At 44.1% G+C, this 16,114-nt stretch overlaps 1 protein-coding gene across 5 annotated transcripts in view; it reads right to left on the bottom strand.

Annotated features, from left to right (window-relative positions):
- Window positions 1–2,788: 2,788 nt before the first annotated feature.
- The window catches only part of LOC116328890 (sodium- and chloride-dependent GABA transporter 2-like), a 31,560-nt gene continuing 18,234 nt past the window's right edge, over window positions 2,789–16,114 (bottom strand). For all 5 annotated transcript variants that reach the window (XM_039606998.1, XM_031750783.2, XM_031750785.2 and 2 more), the window contains exons 4-15: window positions 14,724–14,864; window positions 14,529–14,619; window positions 14,315–14,447; window positions 12,841–12,975; window positions 12,124–12,227; window positions 10,918–11,042; window positions 10,079–10,191; window positions 9,843–9,980; window positions 9,642–9,744; window positions 7,291–7,391; window positions 4,877–5,047; window positions 2,789–4,776 (exon numbers count right to left, since the gene is read on the bottom strand). In XM_039606998.1, coding sequence (XP_039462932.1) covers window positions 4,639–4,776; window positions 4,877–5,047; window positions 7,291–7,391; window positions 9,642–9,744; window positions 9,843–9,980; window positions 10,079–10,191; window positions 10,918–11,042; window positions 12,124–12,227; window positions 12,841–12,975; window positions 14,315–14,447; window positions 14,529–14,619; window positions 14,724–14,864 — 1,493 coding nt within the window. In that variant the 3' untranslated portion in view covers window positions 2,789–4,638. The remainder of the gene's footprint in view (window positions 4,777–4,876; window positions 5,048–7,290; window positions 7,392–9,641; window positions 9,745–9,842; window positions 9,981–10,078; window positions 10,192–10,917; window positions 11,043–12,123; window positions 12,228–12,840; window positions 12,976–14,314; window positions 14,448–14,528; window positions 14,620–14,723; window positions 14,865–16,114) is intronic.

Here is a 16,114-nt window from a genome sequence, read left to right as displayed (position 1 = left end):
TTCTCTGTCTCTCGCTCTCTTCCTCAAATCAGAGTAAAGTCAAGTGCTGGAGGAGAGGAGAGGAGGGAAACCGTAACAATGCTGTCACTGGAGGATTTTCTGTTGCCTCAGCAAAGGAAAGAGGAGGCTGTTATTATCTTTAAGTCACTCGTGCCTGTGAAGAAATAATGAAAATCTAAAACTTATGCATTCATCAGTTTTAAGTTTTCAACACCAACTTCCAGTTTACATTAAAAACTTCACCCCAAACACAAGTGGACCCCCCCCTTTAAAGTGAACTCCGACACCCCTCCATTAAACGTCAGCCTGTTATTTTTAACACTTTTACCACTTTGACTACTTTAATAATTGAAGGCCGGCAGGATTTGAAAGGAGACTTTTAGAAAACTTAAAGCGGAATAGATAATTTATGGCCGCTCCTGAATAAGAACTCTGGGAGTTCACTGTTCCCCGTATGAGAACATTTAATGCTGTGTGTGTGTGTTTGAGGAGGAAAAGGAAGCAATGGAGGGAAATCTGTGAGCGTGCATACAGTAGGTGCTGTATTGCTCCAACTGGTTCTGAGAATGTAAAGGTGGTGGGAGGGGAAAAAAAGTGTGTGTGTGTGTGTGTGTCTGCAGGTGTGTGGCTGTGCCCGATACTGCCCCAGGAGCTGTCTTGATTATTTATTGTACCTTTTCAGGGGCCTGGTGTGTGTGTGTGTGGTATTGCCAATGGGATGTCATACTTGTGTGCTGAGAGGGATTTAGCCTCTTGCTGGGGCTGAAGTCACCACGTCTCACTCATGCACAAACAAACATGCTCTCAAAGGGCAGCCAAACAGGAGAGTGGCTTTTCTTTAAAAAAAAAAAAAGAAGAAGAAAAAAAAGTCTTCCAAGACACTGCTCATTCGCTGACTCACCTAACAGCTATTACCTTCACACACCAGCGAAGGGGGAGGTCAGTGTGTGCCTGTGTGCTGAGAGGAAGGCCTCTCTTCGTGGATACACTCCCCCCCTCCTACTCTTCTTCCTTCTCTCTGCAGAACTTGAGAACAGATATTACATTTCAACTTTGCTGCGTCGGACGGTGAGAGAGCATGTCAGCCCTCCTAAAGAGCCATAATCCAAAAGCTTTCTGGACAACTGAGCGGTGTGGGCAGTGCTGGCTGGCACGCAGCTGCGTGAGGGGGGTGGGGGTCATGTGGGCGGACAGCGGAAACTCGGCCCAAAATGGGAACACAGTGCGCCGCCACCATAAACCCTGGCACACCCCCCTGTCAAATCCCACCATGGTACGATCCACATTTGAACCAAACATCCCACACTGAGGAGCGCTTTACTTTCTAAAACTTGTAAATGACCAACTTAAATATTTAGAGAATAATCACAAATTGTTACAAAGTGTGGAAAGTCGTGTGTTTAGTGGGGGTGGCTGAGTCGGGGACTTGGGCTCGCGACCTCCTCATATCTTGGTTACGGCTCTGCTGCTGAGTGTTAAAGCCTGTGCTATAGAGTCCCACAGACCTGAAGACAGCACCACCGCTGCTCAGTGGATCCAATATCAAGCTCAACTTCAAGTCCAAATCACCCAGCTGTTATGCAACCCCCCCCCCGTGCCCCGTCTGCCCCCTTTTTCTCTCCTCTGTGTCCTCAAGTTTCATCTCAATGCCCCCTCCAAGTGCTTCTACTTTACACCAAGCTGTCAAGTGTATTGCAGCAAAAAGTGTGTGACTATAGGATCTTTGATACAAGCCGGACCTTCGGTGCTCGTGTGGCTGAGAGCTGTCTATTTCCAGTATCTCTGCAAGTCAACGTGTCAGAGATGTGACTTTTCCTGTAAGTGCACGGGCAGGATTTCAGATATCTAGTCCCGGGAAGTAATGTGGCCAAAATGTTTAAATTTTTTAAATACGTGTGATGAAAAAGTGCTGCAGCTGCGAGCTGGTGGCAGTGAGCCTGAGCAGAAACCAACTTTTTCTCCAGCATCTTTCAAAGCATCCAGTGAAACAACGCACAGACACATGCTTTGGCTCGCATCCTTGCAGCGTCCTCCTCTCTTCTTCCCTCCCTCCCTCTTCCTCTCTCCTCTTTTGAATCTCACACACTCAGCCCACTGGATCGTTTTTAATCCACATCATGTGAAACAGAGACGTATGCCAAAGCAACCATATGGACATAAACCCGCCCCCGTTTTTCCTGCACACACACACACACCCACAGTTACATAGTAACCCGGATCACATGTGCAAAAAGGAGGCTGCATTCAGTTTTGCACGTCACCAAAACGAGATGTGTGTTTGTGAACCCTTCGTGCTGAGCCACGTGTGTGTGGAGGACCAACCCGCTTCCTCTGGTGGCTGCGAGGGGAGGGAATCCAATACAGTTAATTGACAAGCCGAGCCTTTTACATAACCGCCGGACTCTGTCTAAGTGCTGCTGTCTGAATTCCTCCCCACCCGCTGCTGCTCTCCCTCCCTCTTTAGTCTCCATGACACCCTCTCCCCCTCCTCCTCACACACACACTCCATCTCTCCTTGACTTCTATCCTTTCACGGATGTTAAACCAGCAATTCGCATCAGGATGAGGAGAACAGCAATCACGGCGCTTGTTCCTTTTTCCTCCACCTCTCTCCTCACTTCTTCGCCTCCGCTCATCCACCCTCCTTGTAGAAGCCAGGAGTGGCCTCAGCATCTGTTATTGCCCCACTGAGGGAGACTGCGATGCCTCCCGGGGCCTCCCGGCGACACACCTGCACGCACACACGTGGCTTCTCACACGAATTGAAATAAACAGTCGACACAAACGCTCATATTCACAATGTATATATATATATATATATATTAATATATAGTCATTTAGAAAAGAAAATAACAGTACAGATGGAGGATTTCAAAATAAAGAGGCACATGCATACACTTGTAAACAGAGATGATGACACACTTGGATTAATCTGAAGTCAATCAAAAAGACATCCAGGTTTGAATGACAGCAGTTTCAAGTTTCCATAAGAGTCTCTTTATATCTTTGAATATGCTGCATTTGAACACATCACAATTGCTCAAGAAGAAGTGTTTCCAGTAAAGAACACGTTGTGTCCTAAAGTACAGTAAGTTACTGGAGACGTCGCCTCCACTAGGCTGAACAGTGATAGGAAAAAAAACAGGAGGGAAAGTAGAGTGTAAATAATTAAAACATGTTCTTGATTTACATTTCAAGTCCAAACATAATGAACTGAAGTTGTTAAACTAGCCTTTCTGACAGTCGTGAACACATTCCTTCCCGGTGTTAGTTTTCCATGTCGTACACGTATCTCTACTGCCATTTACACGCTGCATTCAATGAAGTCTAACGGTCACACGCAGAGAAAATCACAATGAAGAGGTCGAACGACTAAAAACATTTCAACTCAAAAGTGATGCACGAAATTAAAAAATAAAGTCAAATACATTTTTCTGACAAAACGGTCGCAGCAGCAGTAGTGCATGCCGACTGTATGCATGTTTCTCTACAGTGCACAGCTGTCTAAATAATGCCTCCAATCTTTATAAAAACTGCACAGTTGCAACAGGAAGTAACAAAAAAACCCCCAAACAAAAACAACAATAATTAACTTTTTAAACAACAAAGACGTGTAATGGATAAAAACCGATCGCTGCACTTGATCTCAAGTTAAGCACTTGTGCGTTGGCAACAATAAAAAGGACCTGACTGAATGCCTTCTCTACTTGGTCTGAGGGTAAGACGTGTTATGAACCATTCAGATGCCATGATAGGGTGAAGCATGAGAAAAAAAAAAAAACAACCCATCCCTATAAATTACTGCATAACATGCCTGACTCATGGAGTCATTTCAGTTTATACCTTCACCCCAACGAATCCATGCACTCTTTTAGTGGACTCCAAAGCAAAGCAGTCATGCTAACGTAAGCGGTAATCTCTCAGGCTCTCATAGAGAGTATAGCTCTATGTATGTATGACTGCTGGCAAATAAAGGGAACATTAGCGCAGCTACTTAGCTGCGTCCTGCGCGCAGACAGGCAGCAGAAGCTGTAATTATATGGTCCTCAATTATGTGAATAAACTGACACAACAGAAAAAAAAAAGCAGATAAAGAGATAACATGATTCAAAGCCAGAAGGGTGTGCTGTTTTACAATAACCAGCTCCGGCAGGCAGGGTGTGGGTCTGGTGCAAAAGATTAAACAAACTGTGTGCCAGTTCAGGGCTGGAGCCTCTGTAGAAAGCTCCAACCTGAAGAAACTATTCCAATAGCAGCTAGATGGTGCATTCAGGTAGCTCTTGTCTAGTTTTGTTTACTTAAACTAACAGTTTCACTGATCTAATTCAAAATAACCATCTAAAGTTAAATATGTGGAAAATTTATCAGCTTTATCATCTGAATGCTCCTGTAGATGAAGGCTGTTGTAGATGATGTGGACGTCCTCTGAATTCCTTCAGAGAGCCCGTAATTGAAGGATCACCTTTTGAGCTGATTACAACATATTTAGTCAACAAGTACAGACTGATGAGGATCCAGCCCCTCTGTTGGTATCCAGCAGCATTAGCTCTAAAGTTGACCCTCCGGCCTGACACACCCGACTGGCCGAGCAGCAGCCACTGTTACATTGTTGTTAAGTGTCTGTCGGGTCATCTTGTCCTAGATGATTTCTTTTAACGGTGCCCTTGACTTCTCAGTGAGAGGCAGACTGGGGCTGGAGGGGATCGCTGACTGGTTGGAGAGGTGGTGGAAGGTCAGTGACGGGGTTTCAACGGGGCTGCACAGGATTTGGAAGCGCTGCGGGATAGAAAGGTTGCAGTTAGTTGACTGTGGATCAGCGTCATTAAAGGCACAAGACAGTTTCACATCCAACAGCAGAAAAAACACATTGTATCACCTGTGTCAGGGTTCCCGGGGTAGTGACTAGGGCGTAGATGGCCCAGATGGGAAGCAGAGAAACGGATGAGAGGGTAAGGATCCAGCCCAGCGTGGTGGCCCAGACTGGAGCGACCAGTCCTTTCCCCAGGCTCAGTGGTGACCAGCGCACCAGGGAAAATATAAATGTGGCCTGAAGAGGAGAGAAAGGAGGACGGGGTAAATACTAAAAGTCTAGGCTTAGACTGGTCTTTAACAACATTTTAGGCCAAAAATGGTAAATCAGTGTTTCCCAGTTAAACAGCAGCAGCGATAAAAACCCTCCCTGAGAGCCCCTTTAATAGCAGCTGGATGTAGACGAACAGGTGGCTATTTACTCATTTGCTGTTATGCGGTCGATGAGATGGCTCCTAATGCTCTCAATAAATATGAGACCGGGAAAGAGTCTGGCACTGTCCAAAGGCAGTAAAACACCTCTGCTGCACAATAAAAACATGCAGTACCTCTCTCAGATTTTCATCTGTGAAAAACGTGTGTGAATTTAAATAGTTGCTGATTATATTTTTATACTAAATTACAACTACGTGGCCAAAATCAAAGAAACCCCAACTACCCTGGGAAAGGTCGTAAAATGCAGATCAAACCAGAACGCGGTGATCTCCAAAACGCTGAAGCCCATATTTAACCTAACAAGTGTAGAAACAAAGAAGTTTCTCAACATAAAATTTCAAAGAACAAACACATTATCATTAAATGACTCAAGGCTGAAAACCGATGATCTTTATGGTTTAAGGCAGCGCTGCATTAAAAAAAAGACACAATTCTGTAGTGGAAATCACTTCATAGGCTTAGAAATACTTGAAAATTGCAAGTTAAACCTCAGAAAGTATCTAGAAACCCTCACAACCAAACAACAACAAAACAATTCTATAAACAAGAGAGGCGATGCTGCCGTCTTTGGGCCAGAGCTGATTTAAGGATGGTCTGACTAAATAAGACTGGAACTACTTTTTGGAAAGCACCGACTCTGCATCCTAAAGAGGACAAACATTCATTGTTTTCAGAGCACGATTCAAACCTCAGCATGTAAGATGTTATCGAGTGCATTACTGAGCACAGAATGGGTGGTTTAAACCATCGTATCACTGATGGGACTGTTAATGCTGCGAGTGCATAAACAATCATGTGAAAAGAGTTTTCACATGTGGTCACACCCTTACTGCTTCCATAGGAATTAACAGGGAAGGTAGCAGCCGAGTGCAAACCTCGAGACTTCTGGAACAATGTCCTTTGGACAGAGGAGACCAAAGTGGAGACATTTGACTGTGATGCACAGCAGGAGAAATACAGCATATCAGCACATAACAACTGTCAAGCACGGTGGTGGAGGGGTGATGATTTGGGCTTGACAAGACTGGACTCCTTGCAGTGATCGAGTTGATCATGAACTTATATAACAAAATATTCTAAACTCAAATTTCAGGCCCTCAGTTTAACAGGTAAATCCTGGCATAACTGGGTCAGATAACAGGACAATAATCCCAAGCAAAAATGTCAAACCACATTCTGCTCGTATAACAACACCTTGGCACAGCTGTAAGTGACCAATCCAAAGTCAAGACCGGTCACCTATCGAAAACATCTGGAGCAGGGGTGCCCAATCCCAGTCCTCAAGAGCTACTGTCCTGCAGCTTTTAGATGCATCCCTACTCCAACACAGCTGAATCAAATGGTTTGATTACCTCTTCTGTATGCCACCAAGTTTGGCAAAGGCCTGATAACAAGCCATTCATTTGATTCAGGTGTGTCTGACCAAGGATGCATCTAAAAGCTGTAGGACGGTAGCTCTCGAGGACTGGGATTGGGCACCCCTGATCTGGAGCATTAGCAAACAAAAACATGGGTAAGCAGGCTGTGAACAGTTCGTAGCAGCAATTTGGTCTTGGTAATTCCCAAAGACTTCCAGAGTATTTTCTAAAAACGAGTATCTGGAGCAGGAAATGTGCCCCAAACTGCAGCTTTCTTGAATGTGTTGCTGGCATCAAAATGAAAAGCACAATACATTTTTCCAAATAACTTTTGACATGCTGTCTTTCTTCTGTTTCAGTTGAATGTAGCCTGAAATTATTTGCATTCAGTTTCCATTTACATGTCAAACAGCGTTTCAACTCTTTTGGAAACTGCTCGCATCCAGTGCTTAGTGAGTCCTGCCAACGGAGCTCATATTCATTTTCTGCTCTGGAGGTGGTGGAATAAAAAGCCAACCTCACTGATAGAGAGAGACACAAGTGGCACACAGATGGACCCTGATATTTTCCTGAGAGGCGGAAGGTGGAATCTGCATGAAATCCCACACCTGTGCTAATGCACATCCTATTTCACAGCAAACAGCTCATAACAAGGTGGAATGCAGGTCAGCGGGTGGAGGTTACTCACAGTGCACACGATCGGGGTCAAGTATTTCCAGCACAGGTTGAAAAAAGGAAGAGGGCTGTTGCCGGTCATATCCCTGATGTTGGCGCTGAAGCGCTCTGCTCCTGTGGCCAAAACAAGAACACAGTGAGGTTTGGTTGTGGTTCAGTTTCACATCATGGTTTGGCAACGGTGGCCAACTGTGCTTAGAGAACATTTTTTCTTGCTGGTATTCACCGCCAGAGCGGAAAATACAAGCAAAAAAAAAAAAAAAAGAGAGAAAAATAAAGTATAACTGAAATCACCGCTGCACAGGACAAACAGCCAAGCTGCTGTTTACAGCCTGTCCACGCTCACACACTGACATCATGGTGAATGACCTTTGACCTTTCAGATATGAAATGCCATCATGTTATTTTATCCTTTTGGGCAGTTGTGTGGAATTTTGTTGCAATCTTGAGATATACTGGTGAAGCTGAGGACACACACCAAAACCCTCCTGACATCCACACTAGTGCTTTTCTCTGCAGGCTTAAGAAAGTGAGCAAAATGTTTTCAGTACCTACAGCTCTTTTCTTTTCTGTCTGGAGTGGTAGTAGGAGGAGCACAAACTGTCACATACTCTGCAATTTAATTCAGTTTTATTAATATACCACCATAGCACAACAACCTCAAGATGCTTTATACTGTAAGAAAAGGAACAACTACAATATTAAAAAGAAACTCCAACAATCAGACGACCCCCTTTAAGCAAGCACTTGGCGAAAGTGGGAAGGAAAAACTCCCTTTTAACAGGAAGAAATCTCCAGTAGAACCAGGCTCAGGGAGGGGTAGAAACAGGACAAACCACCACACTGTAATGACTTACTCAATAAGCTTAAAGCAATTTTGACACATGAAAGCTGGAGAATCTCGGGAGAGTCGGATGAGGAAGTTGTCTGCAGCTTTTCTTTCAGTTACTCCACCTCAGAAGGTAAAAAGAGGACACATGACACCCACTTGCTGGTGGTAAATTTCCAGTTATTTCCCTGCTCCGTTCTCAAACGAGTACAAGACTGTCAGACATTCTCACTGCTAGTTTAAGAATCACGCCCCCCTTGGCTGTCTCTCACGAACCGTTCCCTCCAGGGCCACATAACCTGCGGTACAGGAGTGTTAGCGGTCATCAGAGTCCTTAAAAAACTGTAAATTCCCACAGCCGTAAAAAGGGGGAAAAGGTGCAGCTGAGTTGTGAACGCTGTGTCACCCAGTCCACTTAAAACCGTTCTCCTCAACTCAAGGAGAGCCATAAAAACAGGCTTTTTGGTCCTCATAAGCACCCACGCATACAAACACATTCTCTGCTGGAGTATTCAGCCTATTTTTTATCTCATGAAAAGGCAACATATATTTTTTCTAACACTTAAAGTCAACTGTCTAACCTCACTGAGCGTTTACTGCATTGTCCTCATGTATGTATATAAAACACTCCCTCCATTGCACTTTTAAACAAACAGTGTTTTTGTGAATGCTTCAGACCTCCATGTCTGGCTGGAGTGGGGGCTCCCTGGGGCCAGCAGACTGAGACTGAGAGGCGACAGGGCCCGGAGGCTGATTTAGGGCCCGGAGGAGACAGACAGGGGCCTGGCTAGGAGCCAGTCTCCCTACAACAGTGGGTAGCTGCAGCCATGTTAATATACTGTCTACTGCCTCTAAGTGGAATGCCGGAGGAGGGGAGGAAGTGGACAGCGAGACTGTGTGTGTGAGTGTGTGTTCATCAGATTTGAGGACTTATATTCATTAGTGATAAAAGTTCTTTTTATTTTCTATACAACAGCAACCAGCTTAAGATTATGTATAATCTCATTATCCTACTGCCTGAGCTCCAACTGAATTTAATTAAACTCAGACTAGTAGAAATGACTTGGACACTATTTTTCCATAAATTCAGCGCTACATTAAAGAAAAGAAAAGAGCAAATAAAAATCAAACAAGAAGAGAGGAGACCAAAGCAGGAAAAAGGAGTGGAGAGAAGGAAAATCAAAGAAAATGGAAAATAAGATAAAAAATGGAAAGAAAAGAGAATTCAAAACAAGAGTGCAAACAAGATAAAGGAAAGAACCAAGAAAAGAGGATGGCAAGAAATGAAATGAAAGCTTAGATTGACAAGGAGATGAGATAAAGACGGAAAAGGAGGAGAGGAAAGGGAAGGAGAAGGAAAAAAGAAGTAAAAGGGCACACAGAAGAGATGAGGAAAAAGGGAGATGATCAGAAAAGGAAGGAAAAGGAAAAGGGGGAAGAAGAGAAAAAGGAATGGGAAATATAGAGTGGAAGGAAGAATCATGAGGACACAAGTGACGAAAGGTCGAGCAGCAGGCTAGAGTTGGGATTTGTACCGTAGACCCAGCCGATGGCCAGAGACTGGAAGATGGAGAGAAGCAGCAGACTGGCTCCACTGCAGGAGAAATGGTCATAGATCTGGAACACATACAGCCCACCCTGCACCACACAGAAGAGACGGAAAAACCAGTTTAGTACAAATCATTAAAAACAGGCTACTTCTCCAACACAACACATCATCCACCGGTGTGACTTACTGGTGTGACCATGACCAGTCCAACCAGGAAGCAGACAATGCAGACAAACAGCAACAACAGCTCTCTGCGGTGACCTCGTCTGATCAGGTGAGGGTACAGGTCAGTCACTGATGTCATCAGGGCCTCCAGGCTCACAAACTGCACGATACACGTGTGTCAGCGTGTTTCCATGACACCGAACGCAACGCCAGTGCAGAGAAATTACAAGTTTGTCGAGGGTGTTAGTCTGCATCTACCTGTGTGTCCAATCCCAGCATGATGATCATGAGGAAGAAGCAGACAGCCCAGAGTTGGGGTACGGGCATCATGGCTACAGCTCTCGGGTAGGCGATGAAGGCAAGCCCGGGTCCTGAGAAGACCATCGACCAAAGATATTACAAACAATTAATACAAGTTTCTTCTGACATAAAATAATGGAAAATATTTACTATTTTTATCACATTATCACTCAGAGCTGAGCTCGGGTTTGCCAGAGGTTTCTTCCTTCAAAGAGGGAGTTTTTCCTTCCCACTGTTGCCAGTGATTATTAATGGGTGGGTTGTCTGTGTAGCTAGCCACCACGAAGCACATCATTAAATACCAGCTAGTCCAACTTCAGTAACCCTACAAACATCACCGCTGTTTAGTTTTCTGTCTTCATTGAACTCCGTTAAACTTCATAAATTCTGTTTTCATGGATGCCTGGATGTTAAACTTAATTGTTACACCTGGTAGAGCAGAACGCTGATTATTTTATTTAAGATGAAAGAATTTAGACAGTTTGTAACTCTCAGTGATGCTGCAGTGTTCGTTTGACTTTGGGACCTAAAGCACAGTTTGGACCCGGAACAGGCTAATGACGTCAGACGTAAAGACTGGATTGGTATGAGTGACTAATTTTATTCTGTATTATTATTTTCACCACAAGGGCATCTTGATAAAACCTGTTTTGGGATCACTATCACTTCTGATTGTTTCACACTTCCTCCTCATGCTTTAACAGTTAAATTAAGAGTTAAATTCGCCTGTGGCGCAAAACACCACAAAGTGAAAGTCTGCTGACAGTTCTGTGTCCTGAACGAAAACGGTCTCTCACCTGATTGGGCTACGGTGCCTATGTCCACGCCTTGTTCCTCAGCCATGAATCCCAGCACCGAGAAAATGGCGAATCCTGCCAGGAAACTGGTGGCGCTGTTCAGGAGGCACAGCTTAAAAGAGTCCCTGGAAAAATACATAAATACACACAAAATTAATCTGAGTTAACTAATTTGATTTCAATACAGTGCTGTCCAAAAGTCTTGAGCCACCCCTCATTTCCCTATATTCGAATGGTAAAATCATGCAAACATACATGGAAATCCAGGATATGAGGCAAAAAGGGAGTTTGTACAATTCTGACAAGCTTGAAAGTCGATATTTGATAGGACCACCTTAATTCTTTCACACAGTCTGAACTCTCTTAGTCAGCTTTCTTGTAATTTCTTTAAGTAGTCTTCAGGAGTAGCTCTCCAGGCTTCTTGAAGTATAAAAGCTCTTCCCTGAATGTGAAGATGGAAGTTTTTGGCTAATAGGTCTAATAGTCTAACAGGCAGGAGGCTAGTAACAAGGTTCCCTTAAGATACAATACAAAATTGGTTCTTTGCTACGTTCTCTGTCTATATAGTCACAATCCTGGTTCATTCTTGAGTTAGTTGTCTTTTTATGTTTGAATGCATCTTTGATTCAAAACATTCCTGTGAAAATGGTCGGGTCCTAGGACTGGACTGTAAATAAGTGAAAAAGCAGCCATTGTCCAAAGAAAGAACTGTGAAAGACCTTCAGAAGCCTGGAGAACTATTACTCAAAAAACTTTCACAGAAGTCTGGCTCCTGGTAAGCAGTATATACAGAGGGTGTCTCAAGAGTTTAGCACAGTACTGCACTGAACACAAAAAACACCCTGTGAAAACTGAAAGACAGAACACAACCCCACTGAGGACTTGATCTGTCCTGTTACTGTAAATACAAGCCAAGAGTCAAGTGCTCGGCTCTTCCTGAGTGTGTGTGTGAGTGTGGGAGTCCTACAGTGTGGGAAACATGGCAGTGAGGGCTTTTCTTTAAGGTGTGGCTGTATCAGTGTGTTTTCTCTGTCCATTCCAGCCATTCCTGCTGGAAGCCATCTGACCAGTGGGAGCTTACATCTTACATTTCAGCAACTACAGTTTGTCTCAAGTCAAGTGGAAGAAGGAGAAGCTGTGTGGCTGACTCTGTTTTCATGTGGTTGTATGCATACATGTGTGTGTGTGTCTGACATAGTGTCTCACTTATAGCAGTCATTGTTGTATTTGTTGTAACTGCCCAGAGCTGTGAGACTTCCCAAGCAGATTCCATAAGAGAAAAATATTTGGGTACCTGCATCCATCCATACCTACAGAAACAAAGAGAAACAGAGAGCGGGAGGAGAAAGTGAAAGGACATGTTAGCCCACAAGCTCATATCTAACTACTGATATACTTTATCAGCCTTGGCTGCTGTTTTTGGGCTTAAGGTACACCATACAAGATGTTCTATATTACACAGTTTACAGGTAACGTGACACAAACTTGGCTAATTAATAGAAACAAATAGATACTGATGCTGTCAAACACTACCCACACGATAACAACAAACACTTTTTTCACACCAGTGAAGAAGAGTTTAAAAGTCGCTTCTGAATTCATAGAGCGTAAAACCACAGCGACAGTAAGATCTAATGAATTCTTTACATTGTTTTGTGTAAAGTGATGAAAATGAGGCACAGAGCAACAAATCAGATGTCCCGTTATAAACCACTGTTTCAACTTCACAACAATAATCCAAGAGTCCTTCCTGCTGTATGGCCGATCTGACAATTACTCACCTGACAGCGCGGCTCTCCTACCTATAGGAGCTGCTGTACGACCTGTAAGAACGACTAGAAAAATGTCCTCCGACGTGATGCTTTTCAAAATCTGCCACCGTTTACGGACACATAAAGCGAGTGCGCGTTTGTGTTTTTGTACCTGTGGGTCTGCCAGGCGGGTAACGTTGGGTTTGAGGTAGTAGATGATTCCCTGGGTGGCTCCGGGCAGGGTGGCACCACGCACCAGCAGCACAAACAGCATTACATATGGAAAGGTGGCCGTCAGGTACACCACCTAGAATGTACACAAGAGCGTGCAGGGATGTGGTCGCAGAGACAAACAGGGAGGATGTGACTGTGATGTTCTTTAAAAAAAAGAAAGAAAATACTACAAGAAGGAAAGTTGGAGTCTTAAAATCTGTTGACTGACGGCGGCGGAGGCACAGCAAATAAGTCCGACAAAGTGACTGCAGTGTCGTGGGCCTTATTTCTCATCTGCTACATGAACGGAGAATTATGTTTTGGACTTTACTGCTCCTCGAGGTTCTTTTTCAAAGACTTTATGTCACCATAAAAATGCTCCTGCTGTAGATATTTTTAAAATTTTATTAATAAATGGCTGCCATTAAATTATATGTAAGCATGTTTTGTTTATGAGGTAGGCATTTGGTTTTTAATAACTTTTTCATAGGTCCTTTGGAAACTTTTTTTCTTCTCAAAAATGCATGTTGGCTATGCACTGTGTAAGAGGGAGAAAGTCACACACATTCTCCTGCTTCTACCTTTCTTTCTAAGCAACGCTTTGATTTGGAAATATGTCCAAAATCAGCCAGGCGGAGTTATAAAATCCCCTCACCTTTTCCCCCACCCATGCTGGACAACATCCACCAATATTCACTCTTAAATAGTACATAAAGTACATAAAATAGTATTCAGGACAGGCCTAGTTTCGTCATATTTTAGTAGAGAAGCCCTGTTTTTGACAAGTGAGCACGCGCTGGCTCTGCTGCACACCATCTAAAAAGTTACCGAGAGGCGACCACCTCCAGTGACACCTATATTTATCTGACCCTGTGCTCTGAACTCTCAGAGGACATGCGGGAATGTAAAAACAGTTTTCACACAGAGGTCAAAGCAGTTTCTCATGATATCCATTTTTGTGGGAACAAAATTTAAAATTCAAACACTAAACCTAGAAAAAGTGTCAGAAGTAGAATATTCGCAAGAGCTCGAACACTTTTGTTTCTATCACTTGATGTGGGTGAACACCTGGAAACCACAGATGGCACAAAACATGGATGTAGTCTCAAGGCTGGAACTGTGATGCTAATACTGAAGTGTCTAAAAACTTACATTCGGTATGGTTACCTAAAAGTTTTCTGGTGCTACAGAAGACTAACGCTTTTCTGACATGACTGCTGAACACTTTACTGCTGAGCTTATGGGCTCAGTCCCTCATTTCGGCCAGACTCCCAAAACTTGTTGGTCACAAGTTGTAAGCCAATGAGCGTGCACTCGTCATATCTTACACCAAAGATGGATGCATCCATCTTTTACACTGTCTATGGTGGCAGCTTAGACATGTAGCTGAGACAGAGAGGGAACTTGATGAAGCTGATGTGCTGACTGCTCACCTTCCCGGTAGACTTGACTCCCTTCCAGACGCAGAAGTAGCAGATAAGCCAGACGGCGGCCAGACACAGAGCCAGCTTCCAGCTGATTGGGCCGAGCCCGTCCAAAGTGCTCGACAGGCGGAGCACCTCCCGCCTTAGAACACACATGCAGCAGGTGTTAGCACCGAAACTGTTCCAAGCCTCATCATCAATACTCTAAAGATGTTACACTCACTCCCAAAACTCCATGACAGGGGAAGTGGAGTTCTCCGGCAGGCTGCTCGCGTTGGCTGTCTGGTTGTAGGAGTCATATGAGAAACACGCTTCTGCAGGAGGACACACAACAGACCCCAGTTTGCCTCTTAAAGTCTTTTGCATGGTAGCGTCAAATTGCAAGGATGACAGCTTCTGATTTCCTGTTTTTACTGACTCGTGTTCCACGTGTTGTTACAGTGCGACCACGGCAGCTCCGCCTGGAAGCTGTAGGACAGGTATAAGAGAGCCCAGGCCAGGATGACTATGTAGTAAACACAGCCGTGCAGGATCATCACCTGGCTAGCGTAGCCGAGACCTAAGGAGACACAACAAGTTGCAGAGAAGACAAGCGGACACGTGTGGTGAGTTATGTGAGCATGAAGAGTGGCATAAATGAGCTTCAAAGCCTCCATGAACACACCCTTTGTTATCAGTTCCAAGTCACTTGAGTTTGAGATGAAAGCATCCCGTTACTCAGACACTCGACTTGCAGCCCACGCTGAGTACATCTTCATTAGATATGAATGATAGTCTTATGAGGCCCTGAGTGGGTTACAAAGTGTAGGCTGTTTGGCTAGACAAATAGCTGTCTGTGGTATCCGCTAATGAAATTCAGGCCTGCATCTGACAACGGGCACGCTAACTGCACAAACCAGCGAGGAATTCCAACAGAAGCTTTTCTTTGTCCAAGTTTGCAATAAGTACGAGGACATGTGCCCGGGGAAGTGCAGGAGTTTATTCCAGTGCTAAACACATGGCCTTCATGCAGCTAGCTGTCAACAAAAACAGCGTGTGCGCAGATTTGTGTGTGTGTGTGTGTGTGTGTGTGTGTGCATGCACGCATCTGCAGGCCATATGGGCCAGAGTGGCAAATGCTGGGACAAGAATAATTTTTCATTAAATAATAAAAAAAAAACATAGCTCCACTGACACAAACACACACATACACCAATTTCAGAGGCAGTCCAGCAGCTAGCATGCTACTAGCATTAGCTGAGATGCACAAGCGTAACTGGAACATCTGGGTCTCGTCTCTCCAACATACTCTTTGTCCCTTTCAGCAACTTCTTTCACACTTTCTCTAGAAACATGGCCGTTACCTCAGGGCTGCATTGTTTTGCTAACTACTGGTTGGAATCTGTGTGGCAGGTTAAGTATTTTTTGTTTTTTTTCCCATGCCAAAGTTGCACACCCTGCTAAAGTGTTGAGCAAACACAGAAACAGCTCCGGGGCTTGTCTAAATCTGAGAAAGAATTATATGACTGTTTTGTTTTGTAAGAAGCCTCTGCTGTCACAAAAATAGCCAGAAGGTGTCAATTGGCAATGCTGCACACACAAAGCTGTGACTGACATAAGCCTTGTGTCCAGTTAAGCATTATTATTATTATTTTTTTGCAGTTTCTCTTACTGTTTGGTAAGTTCGAAGCACTAAAACCTGCTTGGGTAGGTTATGGAGAAAAAGAAAAGGAGTTTAGTTATGGTTCTTTACAAGATTAACACTACACCTTGAAAAACGTGATGTGTCCATGTGACACCCTGGAGATGAGAGCAGTCTCATCACAGGGT

This window comes from Oreochromis aureus, linkage group 23 (genome assembly GCF_013358895.1).
Source record: "Oreochromis aureus strain Israel breed Guangdong linkage group 23, ZZ_aureus, whole genome shotgun sequence".
Lineage (NCBI taxonomy): Eukaryota > Metazoa > Chordata > Actinopteri > Cichliformes > Cichlidae > Oreochromis > Oreochromis aureus.
This window is presented reverse-complemented; position numbering and strand designations above follow the sequence as displayed.